At 49.9% G+C, this 17,180-nt stretch overlaps 1 protein-coding gene across 1 annotated transcript in view; it reads left to right on the forward strand.

Moving 5' to 3' along the window:
* The first annotated feature begins 4,409 nt into the window (after window positions 1-4,409).
* Window positions 4,410-17,180, forward strand: part of spib (Spi-B transcription factor) — an 18,082-nt gene continuing 5,311 nt past the window's right edge. The window contains exons 1-3 of the mRNA XM_033013364.1: window positions 4,410-4,545; window positions 13,225-13,249; window positions 16,239-16,332. Coding sequence (XP_032869255.1) covers window positions 4,523-4,545; window positions 13,225-13,249; window positions 16,239-16,332 — 142 coding nt within the window. The 5' untranslated portion in view covers window positions 4,410-4,522. The remainder of the gene's footprint in view (window positions 4,546-13,224; window positions 13,250-16,238; window positions 16,333-17,180) is intronic.

Genomic DNA, 17,180 nt, shown 5'->3' on the forward strand with positions numbered 1-17,180 from the left:
TCGGTCACGTTTATCGATAGATTTTCAGTTCAAGAAATGTGGTCCAAGTACAGGAGTAGAAATGAGACTCCAATTCACTGATTGAGTCACATTTCCTATACACTAAGATGCAGTCCTTTAAACCGATTATTTTGGTGTAGTGTACCTGGACTTTCAGAAAGCATTTGATAAGGTCCCACAGTTTTTATCCACCAGCTACAAGGGAAGGCAATAAGGGCAAACTTCCCCATCTTTGACAAACCTGGTCCCACCGCTGCGCTGAGGTCACAGTGAACGCAGGTAGGAAAGAGGAACTGCGTGGAAGTAAGTATTCCTCTGGTTGGAGGATGTGTGTGACGTTAGAATAGCCACAGACTCCACAGCCCAGTTTCTTAGTTGGTCACCACTTTGGTGACTCTCGGACTATCCCTGATCAGACTTTGGCCATAAGTAATAGGAGAAGAAAGTCTACTCCGCCATTCAATCATGGCTGATCTATCTCTCTCTCCCAACCCCATTCTCCTGCCTTCTCCCCATAACCCCTGACACCCGCACTAATCAAGAATCTATCTATCTCTGCTTTAAAAATATCCACTGACTTGTGACCTCCACAGCCGCCTGTGGCAAAGAATTCCACATTCATCACCCTCTGACTAAAGAAATTCCTCCTCATCTCCTTCCTAAAGGAACATCCTTTAATTCTGAGTCTGTGCCCTCTGGTCCTAGACTCTCCCACTAGTGGAAACATCCTCTCCACATCCACTCTATCCAGACCTTTCACTATTCAGTACATTTCAATGAGGTTCCCCCCCCTCATTCTTCTAAACTCCGGTGACTACAGGCCCAGTGCCTATAGTTTGCTGGCTTTACCTTGCACTAAACGTTATTCCCTTATCATGTATCTGTACACTGTGGACGGCTCGATTGTAATCATGTATTGTCTTTCCGCTGACTGGTTAGCCCGCTACAGAAGCTTTTCACTGTACCTCGGTACACGTGACATAAACTGAACTGAATTAAACTTATTTGGGCATCACCATGTTCCTAAATCTGAGGTGGTTATTCTCATTGACCCTGTGATCCCAGGAATGATTGGCTTAACCTATGGTGAGCGTTTGCCGGCACTGGGTTTGTACTCGCTGGAGTTTAGAAGGATGAGGGGGTCACCTCATTAAAACTTACCGAATAGTGATAGGCCTGGAAAGAGTGGATGTGGGAGAGTCTAGGACCAGAGGACACAGCCTCAGAATAAAAGGACGTATCTTTGTAAAGGAGATGAGGAATAACTTTAGTCAGAGGGTGGTGAATTTTTAGTTTTAAAGATGCAGGATGGAAACAGGCCCTTTGGCCCAACAAGTCCAGGCCGACTAAAGATCACCCCGCACACTAATACTATCCTAAATACGAGAGGGACAATTTACAATTTTACCAAAGCCAATTAACCTCCAAACCTGCACGTCTTTGTAGTGTGGGAGAAAACTGGAGCGCCCAGAGAAAACCCACGCAGTCGCAGGGAGAACGTGCAAACTCCGTACAGACAGCACCCGGAGTCAGGATCGAACCCGGGTCTCTGGCGCTGTGAGGCAGCAACTCTGCGTCCCCTGTACTGAAGAGCATAGTTCTTGTGCCAGTGTTAGGTAACAGTGCTGGCTCGAAGGGCCGAATGGCCTACTCCTGCACCTGTTGTCTATTGACTCCTGTTAACAGACTCAAGCTGTGATGGGTGTAGTATGTAAAACGCCTTCTCATACAGGGAAAGTAGTGTGGTTTATTTATTTGTAAATATGTAAACCACTGCGCAAGAGGGAACTTTGCCAAGTGGCCTCTCAACATGCATCAGGCAACACCCAGAACAATAGCCAGGTTACAAAATGTGCACCTAGTCTGTTAAATCTACTTGCCACAGAGTGGAAGAACAAAGATACAAGTATGTAGGATGGAACTGCAGATGCTGGTTCAAACCAAAGATAGACACAGAGTGCTGAAGTAACTCAGTGGGTCAGGCAGCATCTGTGGAGAACATGGATAGGTGACGTTTCACAGAGTGCTGGAGTAACTCAGCGGGTCAGGCAGCATCTACGGAGTGAAGGAAATAGGCATCGTTTCGGGCCGAAACCCTTCCGGGTTTCGACCCGAAACGTTGCCTATTTCCAGAAGAGTTTCGGCCCGATACCATGCTGGTTCATTATGATGATAGACACAAAATGCTGGAGTAACTCAGCGGGTCAGGCAGCATCTGTGGAGAACATGGATAGGTGACGTTTCGGGTTGAGACCCAGTCTGAAGAAGGGTCCTGACCCGAAACGTCACCTATCCATGTTCTCCACAGATGCTGCCTGACCCGCTGAGTTACTCCAGTTTTTTGTGTCTATCTCTCCAATATTAAGTAGGAGCTCAATGGTTTAAGAGCTCAGCTGAATTAGTTGGTCGTTACAGTGGTGCCTTTTGGATTAGGGAGAGTTTAGAACCTGGGGCTGTGAGATTTGAGAGTCATTGAAATCATGGTCATTGATAGGGGTGGTTGGATTGGGGGTGTTATTGTACTTTGGAAGTTCTTGGATTAGTGAGTCATTGGAATTGCTTCCAGCAAATTAGAAATTGGATCAGAAAATGTCTTGGATTCATGAGTCATTGGAATCGATCCAATACGATGGGGTTTGGGAGAGTAACTGGAATGTGATGGGTTTAGACGAGGGCTATGTTCATAACGTCTTAAGGAATAGACAATAGGTGCAGGAGTAGGCCATTCGGCCCTTCGAGCCAGCACCGCCACTCAATATGATCATGGCTTATCATCCCCAATCAGTACCCCGTTCCTGCCTTCTCCCCATATCCCCTGACTCCGCTATCTTTAAGAGCCCTATCTAGCTCTCTCTTGAAAGCATCCAGAGAACCTGCCTCCACCGCCCTCTGAGGCAGAGAATTCCACAGACTCACAACTCTCTGTGAGTAAAAGTGTTTCCTCGTCTCCGTTCTAAATGGCTTACCCCTTATTCTTAAACTGTGTGGCCCCTGGTTCTGGACTCCCCCAACATCGGGAACATGTTTCCGGCCTCTAGCGTGTCCAAACCCTTAATAATCTTACATGTTTCAATAAGAATTCTGCCATTCGGCCCATCAAGTCTACTCTGCCATTCTATCATGTTGAATGAGTGGGTCACCATGAGACTGGTGTGGGATGAAGGGGCTGTGGAACAGAGGTTCATTGGGTCGTTGGGCTCAAAGCTCCTGGCGTGGCCTCCTGTTTGTTGGTGAGAGCAAGCGTAGACCTGGTGACCATTTCACACAACATTTGTGCTCATGGCTTGCTGGATCTCCCAGTTGCTAACTATTTTAACTCCCCTTCCCCATACAAACCTGTCTGTCCTGAGCCTCCTCCATGGCCAGAGTGAGGCCACACGCAGACTGGAGAACATCACCTCATATTCCGCTTGGGCAGCTTACACCCAGCGGTATGAACATTGACATCCTTATCTCCCTCTCCCCTGACACCAGTCTGAGGAAGGGTCTCGACCTGAAACATCACCCATTCCTCCTCTCCAAAGATGCTGCCTGTCCCGCTAAGTAACTCCAGCGTTCTGTGTCTAACTTCAATATGAATTCTCCAATGTCAAGTAACATCTCCCAACCAATTTATCTGTCTAAGCCCCATAACCCCACCTATTTCTCTCACTCCCCCCCCCCCCCCCCCAACTTCACCTCCCACCTCTACCACCACGGACGAGGTGGGCTGAAGGGCCTGTTTTGGGCACTGGTGCAGATGTATAACTCTGTAAGTCGGCGACCTGCAAGAGGTTAGTTAGTGTGATTGGAAGCAGAGTTGCAGTGTTGCACGGCCAGGCTTCAGGGAACAAACAACCTATTGTCACTACTCTGTGATCAGAGGTGAAATCTCGCCACTGATTTTCATATCGTTAGTTACATTACAGTTGTGCCTCCTCTAAACAAACAGGCCTGACTCTTTGATCAGTTGTACAATTGTGATCATCCCTTGACGGTGTGTGTGGGGATAGAGTATTGGAGAATTCCCTGTGAAATAAGACGTCCTGGACACACACGCACACACACACACACACATAAACACACACACACACACACACACACACACACACACACACACACACACACACAAACATAAACACACACACACACACAAACAAACACACACACACACACGCACACACACACACACACACACACAAACATAAACACACACACACACACAAACAAACACACACACACGCACACGCACACACACACACACACACACACACAAACACACACACACACACACACACACACACACACACACACACACACACACACACAGCCAAACCCACCCGCACACAACATTAATACTACTCCCAGAAGAACTGTGCATTGTGCAATATGAAAAGGGGATTTTTTTTTTGTGTGCAGTCAAATCACCAAGCTCCTCCCATTCCCAAATGCAGATTCTTTTTAAAAGCTTGTAGCGACACGAGCTGCCCTCAAAAGAAACTAGACGGAAGATTGGACGTGACACACATCTGGTTAATTCAACATGCACTCTCTGGAGACGCCACAGTGAGTAAAATGCAATGTAGACCCCGAGAAAGACCGAGTCCCAGCCCAACGCGCCGGGGGAAGTTCTCTAAACTTTTTAAAGACAATTCTACTGGCCATCTATGTCAATAAAACCCCTCTGATTGGGTCCTGTTTGGAGTTGCCTTCGTCCACATTGCTTGTTAGTAGTTTGTAATAACTTGTCTGTATTAAAAACTGAAGCTTCTATTTCGGGTTTGGACCGAACTGATGTTGGACTTTAGTGGTGTGCCAATAAGATTGGATTTTGTTGTACGGGGTTTTAAAGAAAATGAACCAATTTACAAAACGGATGGCAAAAAAAAAATATGAATTTAATTTTGGGATTCAAAGAAAATGAATCAATTGAGGCTGCAACAATCTGGGCTGGTCTAAAACTACTGGTGTTGGGTACAGACATGTTGTTAACAAACCTTTGACAGACTGTGTTTAGTGAAGTCGCCTCTCCCTGGGAGCATGTGTGATATTGGCCTCTTGGTGGTAACTTCTGGACTTCCAAATCGTGATTACAATGAGTGAAATGTGTCGGTGTCACTGGCATTCTTTGAGTTGCACTTGGATGACATTTGAACTGATTTTTAAATAAATCTCATTATCGTTGACTGAAATACTGGGAATTTAAAATGCAGGGGAGTAAGTAACTGGGGCTGGTTAATGGGTTCCAAGAATGTCAGGGAGAAAGGATCAGAGCAAAAACATTGGCTAGAAGTTCCACATGGATAAATGCTTTTATTTCATCAGTTCTGAAGAAGGGTCTCGACCCGAAACATCACCTATTCCTTCTCTCCAGAGATGCTGCCTGACCCGCTGAGTTACTCCAGCACTCTGTGAAACATCACCTATCCATGTTCTCCACAGATGCTGCCTGACCCGCTGAGTTACTCCAGCACTCTGTGAAACATCACCTATCCATGTTCTCCACAGATGCTGCCTGACCCGCTGAGTTACTCCAGCACTCTGTGAAACGCCACCTATCCATGTTCTCCACAGATGCTGCCTGACCCGCTGAGTTACTCCAGCATTTAGTGTCTATCTTTAATTTAAACCGGCATCTGCAGTTCTTTCCTACACATGGATGCTTTTGTTCATGTCTGTCCCATACCCCACACCACCTGCAGCTCGCTGACGGCACCGACTTTGTGACAGAGAAGGGGACAGTTGTTGGCTTTTCACACCAGCAACTTTCCACCATCTGTGGAATTCTCTGCCTCAGAGGGCAGTGGAGGCAGATTCTCTGGATATTTTCAAGAGAGAGTTGGATAGAGCTCTTAAAGATAGTGGAGTCAGGGATATGGGGAGAAGGCAGGAACGGGGTACTGATTGGGGATGATCACATTGAATGGTGGTGCTGGCTCGAAGGTCGAATGGCCTACTCCTGCACCTATTGTCTATTGTCTATTGACAGCTATGGGATGGACAGTTAATCAGCTTGTCTCTGGCGTGTGTGGAACTGGAAGTGTATGCTTGGACACCAGAGCCCACCGCTACACTCTGATGTTTATTATTGATACTCGCTAGAGTAAAGAGACAGCATATTCTTTTGTCGTTTGCTGCTACTGCTTTGGGCAACTTGTTCTCACTCTCTAATGAAGTTATCGTTCTTCTGTATATGTCCAATATGAAGACAACTTGAATAGTTTCAGTAGAAACAATGAAACCGCAGATGCTGCCTTTTACTGAAGACAGGCACAGAGTGCTGGAGTAACTCAGTGGGTCAGGCAGCATCTGTGGAGTGAAGGAAATAGGCAACGTTTCGGGCTGAAACCCGGAAGGGGTTCGGCCCGAAACGTTGCCTATTTCCAGAAGAGTTTCGGCCCGATACGATGCTGGTTCATTATGATGATAGACACAAAAGCCTGGCTGTAGGAAGGATTAAGCTGGGGAGAAGCGGAGTAGATTTATGAAGGTGGACAAAAATGCTGGAGAAACTCAGCGGGACAGGCAGCATCTCTGGAGAGAGGAATGGGTGACGTTTCTGGTCGAGACCCTTCTATCTTTGGTTTAAACCAGCATCTGCAGTTCCTTCATACACAATAATAGTGGAAGCAGTTCAGAGTTTATTTGAGGTTGCCGTGTGTAATAGCCGGATGGCTGAAGGGAGGAAGCTGTTCCTGAACCTGGATGTTACAGTTATCCAGCTCCTGTACCTTCATCCTGTCCTAACTCCGGCCACTGTCCATCACAGCCGAAGATATCCGTCATTCATCACCGTGGGATTTGCTGTAGTAAATGTTTCTATAGTAAACTCAAAATGCCACAAATATTCTGCAGGTCAGGCAGCATCTGCAATAGAAAGGTAATGTTTACAACATCACCTGTCCATGTTCTCCACAGATGCTGCCTGACCCGCTGAGTTACTCCAGCACTCTATGAAACGTCACCTATCCACGTTCTCCACAGATGCTGCCTGACCCGCTGAGTTACTCCAGCACTCTGTGAAACGTCACCTATCCATGTTCTCCACAGATGCTGCCTGACCCACTGAGTTACTCCAGCACTCTGTGAAACGTCACCTATCCATGTTCTCCACAGATGCTGCCTGACCCGCTGAGTTACTCCAGCACTCTGCATTTTGTGCAAGATTCTAGCATCTGCAGTTATCACCATTACCACTTTTTCTCACAGAGAGTGGTGAGTCTGTGGAATTCTCTGCCTCAGAGGGCGGTGGAGGCCGGTTCTCTGGATACTTTCAAGAGATAGGGCTCTTAATAGAGGAGTCAGGGGATATGGGGAGAAGGCAGGAATGGGGTACTGATTGGGGATGATCAGCCATGATCACATTGAATGGCGGTGCTGGCTCGAAGGGCCGAATGGCCTCCTCCTGCACCTATTGTCTATTGTCTATAATCCCATTGATTGAAGGGCATTGGTTATAAGGAGAGGTTTGACAAACAGATCGTTTTCTTTGGAGCATCAGGTTAGATTCTAGCATCTACAGTTCCTTGATCCATGGTCTAGTAACGTTTAACAGTGGAAAAACAAAGAGCTGGAGGAACTCAGCAGGTCAGGCAGCACCGTTTTGGGGCGGGACAGATCCCTCCACAGATGCTGCCTGCTCTTCCCGCTGAGTTTCTCCGGCTCTTGGCCTTTTGCTCCAGGTTGCAGCCTCAGCAGTTCCCGGCATCTCTCCTACCTCTGGAGAAACAAGGGGTGAGAAAGCAGATCCTCCGACACAGGCCACAAGCCGAGGACAAGTGTCAGTGAAGAATCGGAGCCAGTCGAGTGGGTGATTGTGGGACGTTGGATGGGTATTTTTAAAATCAACACATTTTACCGCACAGCTCTATAAAAAAATATTTTGTGGTGACAGACAGCTGTACGGAGCGGAGAGCTCGGGGTGAAGGTCAGATGAAGAGAGGCCTATCGCCCATGGAGTTAACCAAGTGAGGAGAGCACTATAATAGCCGCGCCCAGCGGGGGAGGGGCATGTCCCCGGATGCTGACACCCACACACAGGGCGGGTAAAGGGGCAAATGGGAATGGTGTGGGTGTTACTGTAGGAGGAACGTTAGCTGCTGTTCAGGCCAGTTTAGTTTATTGTCACGTGTACCGAGGTACAGCGAAAAGCTTTTGTTGCGGGCTAACCAGTCAGCGGAAAGACAATACATGATTACAATCGAGCCGTCCACAGTGTACAGATACAGGATAAAGGGAATAACGTTTAGTGCAAGGTCCGATCAAGGATAGTCCGAGGGTCTCCAATGAGGTAGATAGTAGTTCAGGACCGCTCTCTGGTTGTGGTAGGATGGTTCAGTTGCCTGATAACAGCCGGGAAGAAACTGTCCCTGAATCTGGAGGTGTGTGTGCGTTCGGTTTCACACTTCTGTACCTCTTGCCCGATGGGAGAGGGGAGAAGAGGGAGTGGCCGGGGAGGGGTGCAACTGGTCCTTGATGATGCTGCTGGCCTTGCCGAGGCAGAGTGAGGTGTAGATGGAGTCGATGGAAGGGAGGTTGGTTGGTGCGATGGTCTGGGCTGCGTCCACAATTCGCTGCTGTTTCTTGTGGCCTTGGGTGGAGCTGTTCCCAAACCGTGCTGTGTATCTTGTCTTAGTGCCATGCAAGCCCAGTAATGCAGCAACAACCACTGCCACCTTCATCTGATATCTCCATCCACAGTTACAACGCATAAATATGGAGCTGAGCACATCCCCCCCTCTAGCGCATACTTCGAAGTACATGCCATTTCTCCATCCTTGCTGAAGCTGAAACGCCACTCTGATATCTCCACCCCCTCCCTTTGTGTAAAAATAAACTCCCCCCCATAAATCTTTAACTCTCCCCCCTCTCACCTTAAAGTCTTTGACATTTCCATCCTGGGAAAAAAGATTCTGACTGTCTCCCTAAATGTTTCTTAAAAGGTTTTGATAGTAACACCCAAAACGTCGCCTAGCCATTCCCCTCCATGGGCGCTGCCTGACCCTCTGAGTTCCTCCAGCACTTTGTGTTTTGCTGAAGATTCCAGCGTCTGCAGTTCTTGCCCCTCTTGTCCCATCTCAATGGGAGTCTCCCGCTCTCATCTCCCATGTGAAATGTCCCGTTCCCCTGTCGGGTCAGGACGGGAGTGTTGCCAATCGACAGAGGGACGTTATTGAGCCAGATTTACTTCCACCACGATCCCGTGGTTTGGCAGTCACCGTGGTTTCATTTGAACTTCCCAACGAGAGGCAGGCAGGATTCGAACCCACAGCCCCTGGAGTCCAGGTGTCGATCCGGCAACGTAACCACTGCACTGCCGCAGTGTGTGGTGGTGGGGAAGATGCTGCAGTCTTTCTTTAAACAGCACCTGTGTTGCAGTTAAAATACCTCGTTACCTGCACGCTGCCTGACCCATGCAGTGCGGTCAGTTACATGGCACCGAAACTGACCATTCCATACCCACCAACGTGTCCCAGCTACACTGCTCACACCTGCCTGTGTTTCGCCAATGTCCCTCCCCATCTTTCCTGCTCATGTACCTCTTCAAATGTTTTTTAAATATAGTTGTGGTAGTTGTCTCGACTACCTCCTGTGGCAGCTCGTTCCATACACCCACCACCCTCTGCTCTGTGTGGAGAACAGGTCAGGCAGCATCTCTGGAGAACATGGGTAGCTGATGTTTTGGGTCTTCGGATGGGTCTGAAGAAGGGTCCTGACCCAAAACATCACATATCCATGCACTCTGTGAAACATATCTCTCTCCCCTTCTCCCCCTCTCCCCCTCTGTCTCTCTCCCTCTCTCCCTCTCCCCCTCTCCCCCTCTCTCCCTCTCTCCCTCTCCCCCTCTCCTCTCCGCCCCCCCTTCCCGTCCCCTCTCTCCCTCTCCCCATCTCCCCCTCACGTCTCCCTCTCTCCCGCTCCCACCTCTCCCCCTCTCCCCTCGCTCCCTCTCCCCCTCTCCTCTCCCCCTCTCCCCTCTCCCACTCCTCTCCCTCTCTCCCATCGCCCGCCCCTCTCCCCTCTCTCCTTCTCCCCCCTCTCTCCCCCCTCTCTACCCCTCTCACCGCCTCGTCCGCCCTCTCCCTCTCTCTCCCTCTCCCCCTCTCCCCCTCTCCCCTCTCCCCTCATCCCCTCTGTCTCTCTCCCCCCCCTCCCCCTCTGGCTCCCGCTCTGTCTCACTCCCCCTCTCTCCCTCGTCTCCCTCGTCCTCCGCCCTCTCCCCTCTGTCTCTCTCTCGGCCCCTCTCCTCTCTCTGTCTGTCTCTCTCTCTGTGTCTCTCTGTCTCTCTCTCTCTCTCTCTCTCTCTCTCTGTCTGTCTCTCTCTCTCTGTGTCTCTCTGTCTCTCTCTCTGTGTCTGGTTGTTGACTCCAGTGCATTGCGCCTGTCTCTCAGCTCCAGTGTCAACCCTGTTCCATGTCCCAACCCTGGGGTCGTGCAGCTACTGTAGTGGTGTGGAGTTCAGCACTGGACTCCCATGTTTCCAAGCGAGTGGGTGTGAGGTGTGTGAGGTTTTCCTGCTGCCCAGTGGGCCGGAAGCCGATCATGAGGCCATCGTGTTGTTCTGATGACCCTTGCTTATTTACTGTGGTCTGGTGACAATGTGGCTTGCACAAGTGTCTGACTAAATGTGTGGTCCTGCCTCAGGCAAGTGTCTTGTAACCATCGATCAGGAGTTTAGACATACAGCACGGAAACAGGGTCCACTCTGACCAGCGATCACCAAACCACACTAGTCCTGCCCAAAATGCTGGAGTAACTCAGTGGGACAGGCAGCTCTGAGAGAGAAGGATCGGGTGACGTTTTGGATTGCGGAGTCTGATCATCTGCAGTCTGCAGAGTTTCTCCAGCATTTTGTGCCTCTCTAGTTCCACATTATCCCACTCTCTCATCCACTCCCCCTGCACACTAGGGGACAATTTACAGAAGCCAATTAACCTACAAACCCCGCCTGTCTTTGGGGGTGTGGGAGGAAACCGGAGCACCCGGAGAAAACTCAGGCGGTCACGGGGAGAACGTGCAAACTCCGCACGGACAGCACCCGAGGTCAGGACGGAACCCGGGTCTCTGGCGCTGTGAGGCAGCAGCTCTACCCGCTGCTCCACCGTGCCTCAGTGGGCATCGTCAAACATTGACCCTTGCACCCTGCCTTGTGTCCACTTGAGTATCTTCACCTGGATGACCCATGGAGGAGGCCATTCGGCCCTTCGAGCCAGCACCGCCATTCAATGTGATCTTGGCTGTTCATCCACAATCCTGCTTTCTCCCCATGTCCCTTGATTCCGTTAGCCCTAAGATCTAAATCTAACTCTCTCTTGAAAACATCCAGTGAATCGGCCTCCACTGCCTTCTGTGGCAGAGAATTCCACAGATCCACAACTCTCTGGGTGAAGAAGTTTTTCCTCACCTCAGTCCTAAATGGCCAACCCCTTATTCTTAAACTGTGTGACCCCTGGTTCTGGACTCCCCCAACATGGGAATATTTTTCCTGCATCTAGCCTGTCCAATCCTTTAAGAATTTTATATGTTTCTCCTATAAGATCACCTCTCATCCTTCTAGATCAGCCATGATTGAATGGTGGAAAAGACTTGATGGGCCGAATGGCCTAATTCTGCTCCGACAATTTATAACAGAGCCCTCGTATGCTAATGATGTTCTTCCAATCTACCTCATTGCAGCCCTTGTACTTTTTTAAACCTGCACTTTCCCTGTACCTGTAACACAACTCTCACCTGCTTTGTTTTCCCCTTTGGCTGATGTAGGTGTGGTCTGATTTGCGTAGACACCATGCAAAACATGTCCATACAGGTGTCAATAATAGACAAAGATCAACACCTGGAGTATTTTCACAGTTCATTTTCTTATGACCATGAAAGAGGCCACTCAGCCCATCAGGTGTAGTCTAGGTCTGAGAACATTGCCATTCCCTACCCGTGTCTAACCTCCTCTCTCTCTCTAATGGCCATCAGCCTCCCCAACATTCCCGTCACCTCCTTAAACCAGGGATAATGTAACTGCTAACCCTCATCCGATCAGGCCAGCACGGTGGTGCAGTGGGTAGAGTTGCTGCCTCACAGCGCCAGAGACCCGGGTTCGATCCCCACTATGGGTGCTGTCTGTACGGAGTTTGTACCTTCTTCCCCGTGACCTGCGTGGGTTTTCTCCGGGCGTTCCGGTTTCCTCCCCACATCCCAAAGACGCGCGGGTTTGTAAGTTTGTAAATTACCCCTCTAGTGTATAAGGGGGTGTAGATGGGAAAGTGGGCTAGCATGAACACAATGGGCCGAAGGGACTGTCGCTGTAGCTCTAAAGTAAACTTAACAGAATGTAATGGATATTGATGGATGTCCTTCTATCAACAACCCTGTCAGGCTGATGAGTTGAGGAATTCGGGAGACAGGCAGCAAATAGCCAACTGCATACATCAATTATTCACAAACCAGCCGGAATAAACAGAGGAAACTGACAAAACACAGAGGTGATTTACGAGGATGTTGCCGGGACTCGAGGGCCTGAACTACAGGGAGAGGTTGAGCTGGCTGTGACTTTATTCCTTGGAGCGCAGGAGGATGAGGGGTGATCTTGCAGAGGTGTATACAATCATGAGTGGAATAGATCGGGGAAGATGCACAGAGTCTCTTGCCCAGAGTAGGGGAATCGGGGACCAGAGGACATGGGTTTAAGGTGAAGGGGAGAAGATTTAATAGGAATCTGAGGGGTAACTTTTTCACACAAAGGGTGGTGGGTGTATGGAACGAGCTGCCAGAGGAGGTAGTTGAGGCTGGGACTATCACAATGTTTAAGAAACATTTAGACTGGTACATGGATAGGACAGGTTTGGAGGGATCTGGGCAGGTGGGACTAGTGTAGCAAGTTGGTGCGGGCAGCTCGGGCTGAAGGGCCTATTTCCACACTGTATCACTCTGTGACTCTGTGAAGTTTGTAGAGCCATTTTGTAGAGCCAGAGGTACTATTATAAGGGGCGCCATGTTTACTCGCAATTCCAGGGTCCCAGGTTCGATACTGACCTCGGGTGCAGTCTGTGTGGAGTTTGCACGTTCTCCCCATGAATACGAGGGATTCTGCTATGGGTTCTGGTTCCCTCCCACTTCCCAAAGATGGGAACTGTGTTTGGGACCGCTCCCTAGTTGCTGACGCCCGCATCGTGGAGGATTGTCTTATTGAAGCAGCATGGGTTTCTGCTGCTGTTACTGTTCTAAATATTCTTTTCTTTCTGTTGCCTCTAGGGTTGAACCACCACAGATTTCTCTCGTAAGTATTGAAAATTAATATATATATTTTGCAAGTGATGATCTATCTATATATATATATATACATATTGCCCTAAGCTGGGTTGATCAGAGTTGCTGCCTTACAGCGCCAGAGACCCGGGTTCGATCCTGGCCAAGGGTGCTGTCTGTACGGAGTTTGCACGTTCTGCCAGTGTGTTTTCTTCGAGAATTTGGTTTCCTCCCACACTCCAAAGCCGTACAGGTTTGTAGATTAATTGGCTTGGTACGGATGTAAAAATTGTCCCTAGTGGGTGTAGGATAGTGTTAGTGTGCGGGGATCGTTGGTCAGTACGGACTCGGTGGGCCGAAGGGCCTGTTTCCGCGCTGTATCTCTAAACTAAACAACACAGGGCACTGGGATAATTGTCCTAAACCACCCGGTGAAATTCTTTCCTTCCTTGTTACTGCTTTTGCCCCACATTCATCAATCTTTTAAGTCGCCTGTAACTATAGGCGGTTAAAAAAAATTTTTTAGATCTGGTCCTTCAAACTGTGAACAGGAACGCAACCTGAAGTGAGGTCTCGACCCGAAACGTCACAATAGACAATAGGTGCAGGAGGAGGCCATTCGGCCCTTCGAGCCAGCACCGCCATTCAATGTGATCATGGCTGATCATCCACAATCAGTACCCCGTTCCTGCCTTCTCCCCATATCCCCTGACTCCGCTATCTTTAAGAGCCCTATCTAGCTCTCTCTTGAAAGTATCCAGAGAACCGGCCTCCACCGCCCTCTGAGGCAGAGAATTCCACAGACTCACCACTCTCTGTGAGAAAAAGTGTTTCCTCGTCTCCGTTCTAAATGGCTTACCCCTTATTCTTAAACTGTGTGTGTGTGTGGCCCCTGGTTCTGGACTCCCCCAACATCGGGAACATGTCACCTATTCCTTCTCTCCAGAGATGCTGCCTGACCCGCTGAGTTACTCCAGCATTTTGTGCCTATCTTCGGGGTAGACCGGCATCTGCAGTTCCTTCCTACATGTGAAGACTCTGGTGCAGAAGGGCAGGGTCGAAGGGGCTGAGCCTTGCTGTGGACTACTGGGGAAAGAGAGAGTGATGGGGAGGGCCAAGTATCTATTCAAATGATGAGCACGGATCACTGGGCAATCGTGGACATCATCTCCCCCCCCCCCCCCCCAGCCCAAACACTGGCAGAGACAAGAAGAGGAAGCAGCTGGCAGCGTGGGTGTTCCCCCCCCCGCGCTCTCTCACTCTCTCTCTGCCCACCTGAGCCAGAATAAACATTCGCTGCAGACATGCAGGCCGGCACGGTGGTGCAGCGGGTAGAGCTGCTGCCTCACAGCGCCAGAGACCCGGGTTCGATCCCGACTGCGGGCGCTGTCTGTACGGAGTTTGCACGTTCTCATCCGTGACCCGCGTGGGTTTTCTCCGAGATCTTCGGCTTCCTCCCACCATTGTAGATGTAGCCCAGTCCCACACACACACCACACTCCCCACCATTGTAGATGTAGCCCAGTCCCACACACACCACACTCCCCACCATTGTAGATGTAGCCCAGTCCATCACACACACCACACTCCCCACCATTGTAGATGTAGCCCAGTCCCACACACACCACACTCCCCACCATTGTAGATGTAGCCCAGTCCATCACACACAGACCACACTCCCCACCATTGTAGATGTAGCCCAGTCCCACACACACCACACTCCCCACCATTGTAGATGTAGCCCAGTCCATCACACAGACCACACTCCCCACCATTGTAGATGTAGCCCAGTCCATCACACACAGACCACACTCCCCACCATCGACTCCATCTACACTTCACGCTGCCTCGGTAAAGCAGCCGACATCATCAAAGACTTGTCCCTGTCCCACCCCGGTCATTCCTTCTTCTCCCCGCTCCCGTCCGGCAGAAGGTACAGAAGCTTGAAAGCGCGCACCACCAGACTCAGGAACAGCTTCTTCCCCTCTGTTATCAGGGCCCTTCCATAAGCTAGGGTGCTGTCCGATTCACCTCTACCCCATTGCGGACATTGGACTTTGTCTGTGGAACTGATGCTGAGAACTATATCCTGCACTCTGTATCTTCCCCTTTGCTCCACCTATTGGACTGGAGTTTGGCCTGATTGCATTTATGTGTAGTATCGGATTTAACTGGAGATCGGATTTCACTGTAGGTCGGTCCAGGTGACACTAATAACCGTGGACATAAACAGGATCTTAAAAAGGGTTCCATATATTCCTTTCCTCCAGAGATGCTGCCTGACCCGCTGAGTTACTCCAGCATTTTGTGTCTATCATCATAATGAACCAGCATCGTATCGGGCCGAAACTCTTCTGGAAATAGGCAACGTTTCGGGCCAAAACCCGGAAGGGTTTCGGCCCGAAACGTTGCCTATTTCCTTCACTCCACAGATGCTGCCTGACCCGCTGAGTTACTCCAGCACTCTGTGAAACGTCACCTATCCATGTTCTCCATAGATGCTGCTGCACCCGCTGAGTTACTCCAGCACTCTGTGAAACGTCACCTATCCATGTTCTCCACAGATGCTGCCTGACCCGCTGAGTTACTCCAGCACTCTGTGAAACGTCACCTATCCATGTTCTCCACAGATGCTGCCTGACCCACTGAGTTACTCCAGCACTCTGTGAAACGTCACCTATCCATGTTCTCCACAGATGCTGCCTGACCCGCTGAGTTACTCCAGCACTCTGTGAAACGTCACCTATCCATGTTCTCCACAGATTCAATTCAATTCAATTCAATTCAATTCAATTTTATTGTCATTTGGACCCCTTGAGGTCCAAATGAAATGTCGTTTCTGCAGCCATACATTACAAACAAATAGACCCAAGACACAACATAATTTACATAAACATCCATCACATTGCTGTGATGGAAGGCCCAAAAAACTTATCTGCCTGACCCGCTGAGTTACTCCAGCGTGTGTAGTTGCGTGTTTGTACGTGTAACAAGCTGACAAGTCCGCTTCTTCTCCACAGTACGCTGAGACGGGTCCGTATGAGACGGACGCTTACTGCAAGCACCAGCCACATCTGTATTCTTATTACGTGACGGATACAGAGCAACCCACAGGTATGTCGTCGTTCTCACGCTACTGGCTGTGTGGGAAACCGTTCCTTATCCGTCTCCAATCCAGGGAGCATCTACTCTTTGCCCACTTTGACGGGGAGACCGTTTGGCGCTAGTGGAATGCAGCGTCACTCGTGGTGGTTGACCAGCACCAGTGTCGTCTTGTGGTCACTCGATAGACAACACGTGCAGGAGTAGAGGCCATTCGGCCCTTCCAGCCAGCACCGCCATTCAATGTGATCATGGCTGATCATCCCCAATCAGTACCCCGTTCCTGCCTTCTCCCCATATCCCCTGACTCCGCTATCTTTAGGAGCCCTATCTAGTTCCCTCTTGAAAGCATCCAGAGAACCTGCCTCCACCGCCCTCTGAGGCAGAGAATTCCACAGACTTGAGGAAAAGTGTTTCCTCGTCTCCTAAATGGCTTACCCCTTATTCTTAATCTGTGTGTGGCCCCTGGTTCTGGACTCCAACATCGGGATCATGTTTCCTGCCTCTAGCGTGTCCAAACCCTTAATAATCTTATATGTTTCAATGAGATACCCTCTCATCCTTCTAAACTCCAGAGTGTACAAGCCCAGCCGCTCCATTCTCTCGCCTTCCATCATGTCCCTGGACATGGCCCAACAAGGTGGGATAGTGTATGATGTGAAGTGTAGTAAACCCTCTGCCCTTCGGCCCATCTCACCCATGCTGGCCAAGATGCCCCAGCTGAGCGAGTGCCAGGGTCTGTGGGGCGTGCCTCCCCCCCCCTCTCCTCCCGCCGCTCAGAGCCCAACACCCGCCCTCTCAGCCAGAATGATTGCAGGCGTGACAGAGCACCAGACCCCCTCTCCAACCACCATCACTCC

This window comes from Amblyraja radiata, chromosome 38, assembly GCF_010909765.2.
Source record: "Amblyraja radiata isolate CabotCenter1 chromosome 38, sAmbRad1.1.pri, whole genome shotgun sequence".
NCBI classification, from domain to species: domain Eukaryota; kingdom Metazoa; phylum Chordata; class Chondrichthyes; order Rajiformes; family Rajidae; genus Amblyraja; species Amblyraja radiata.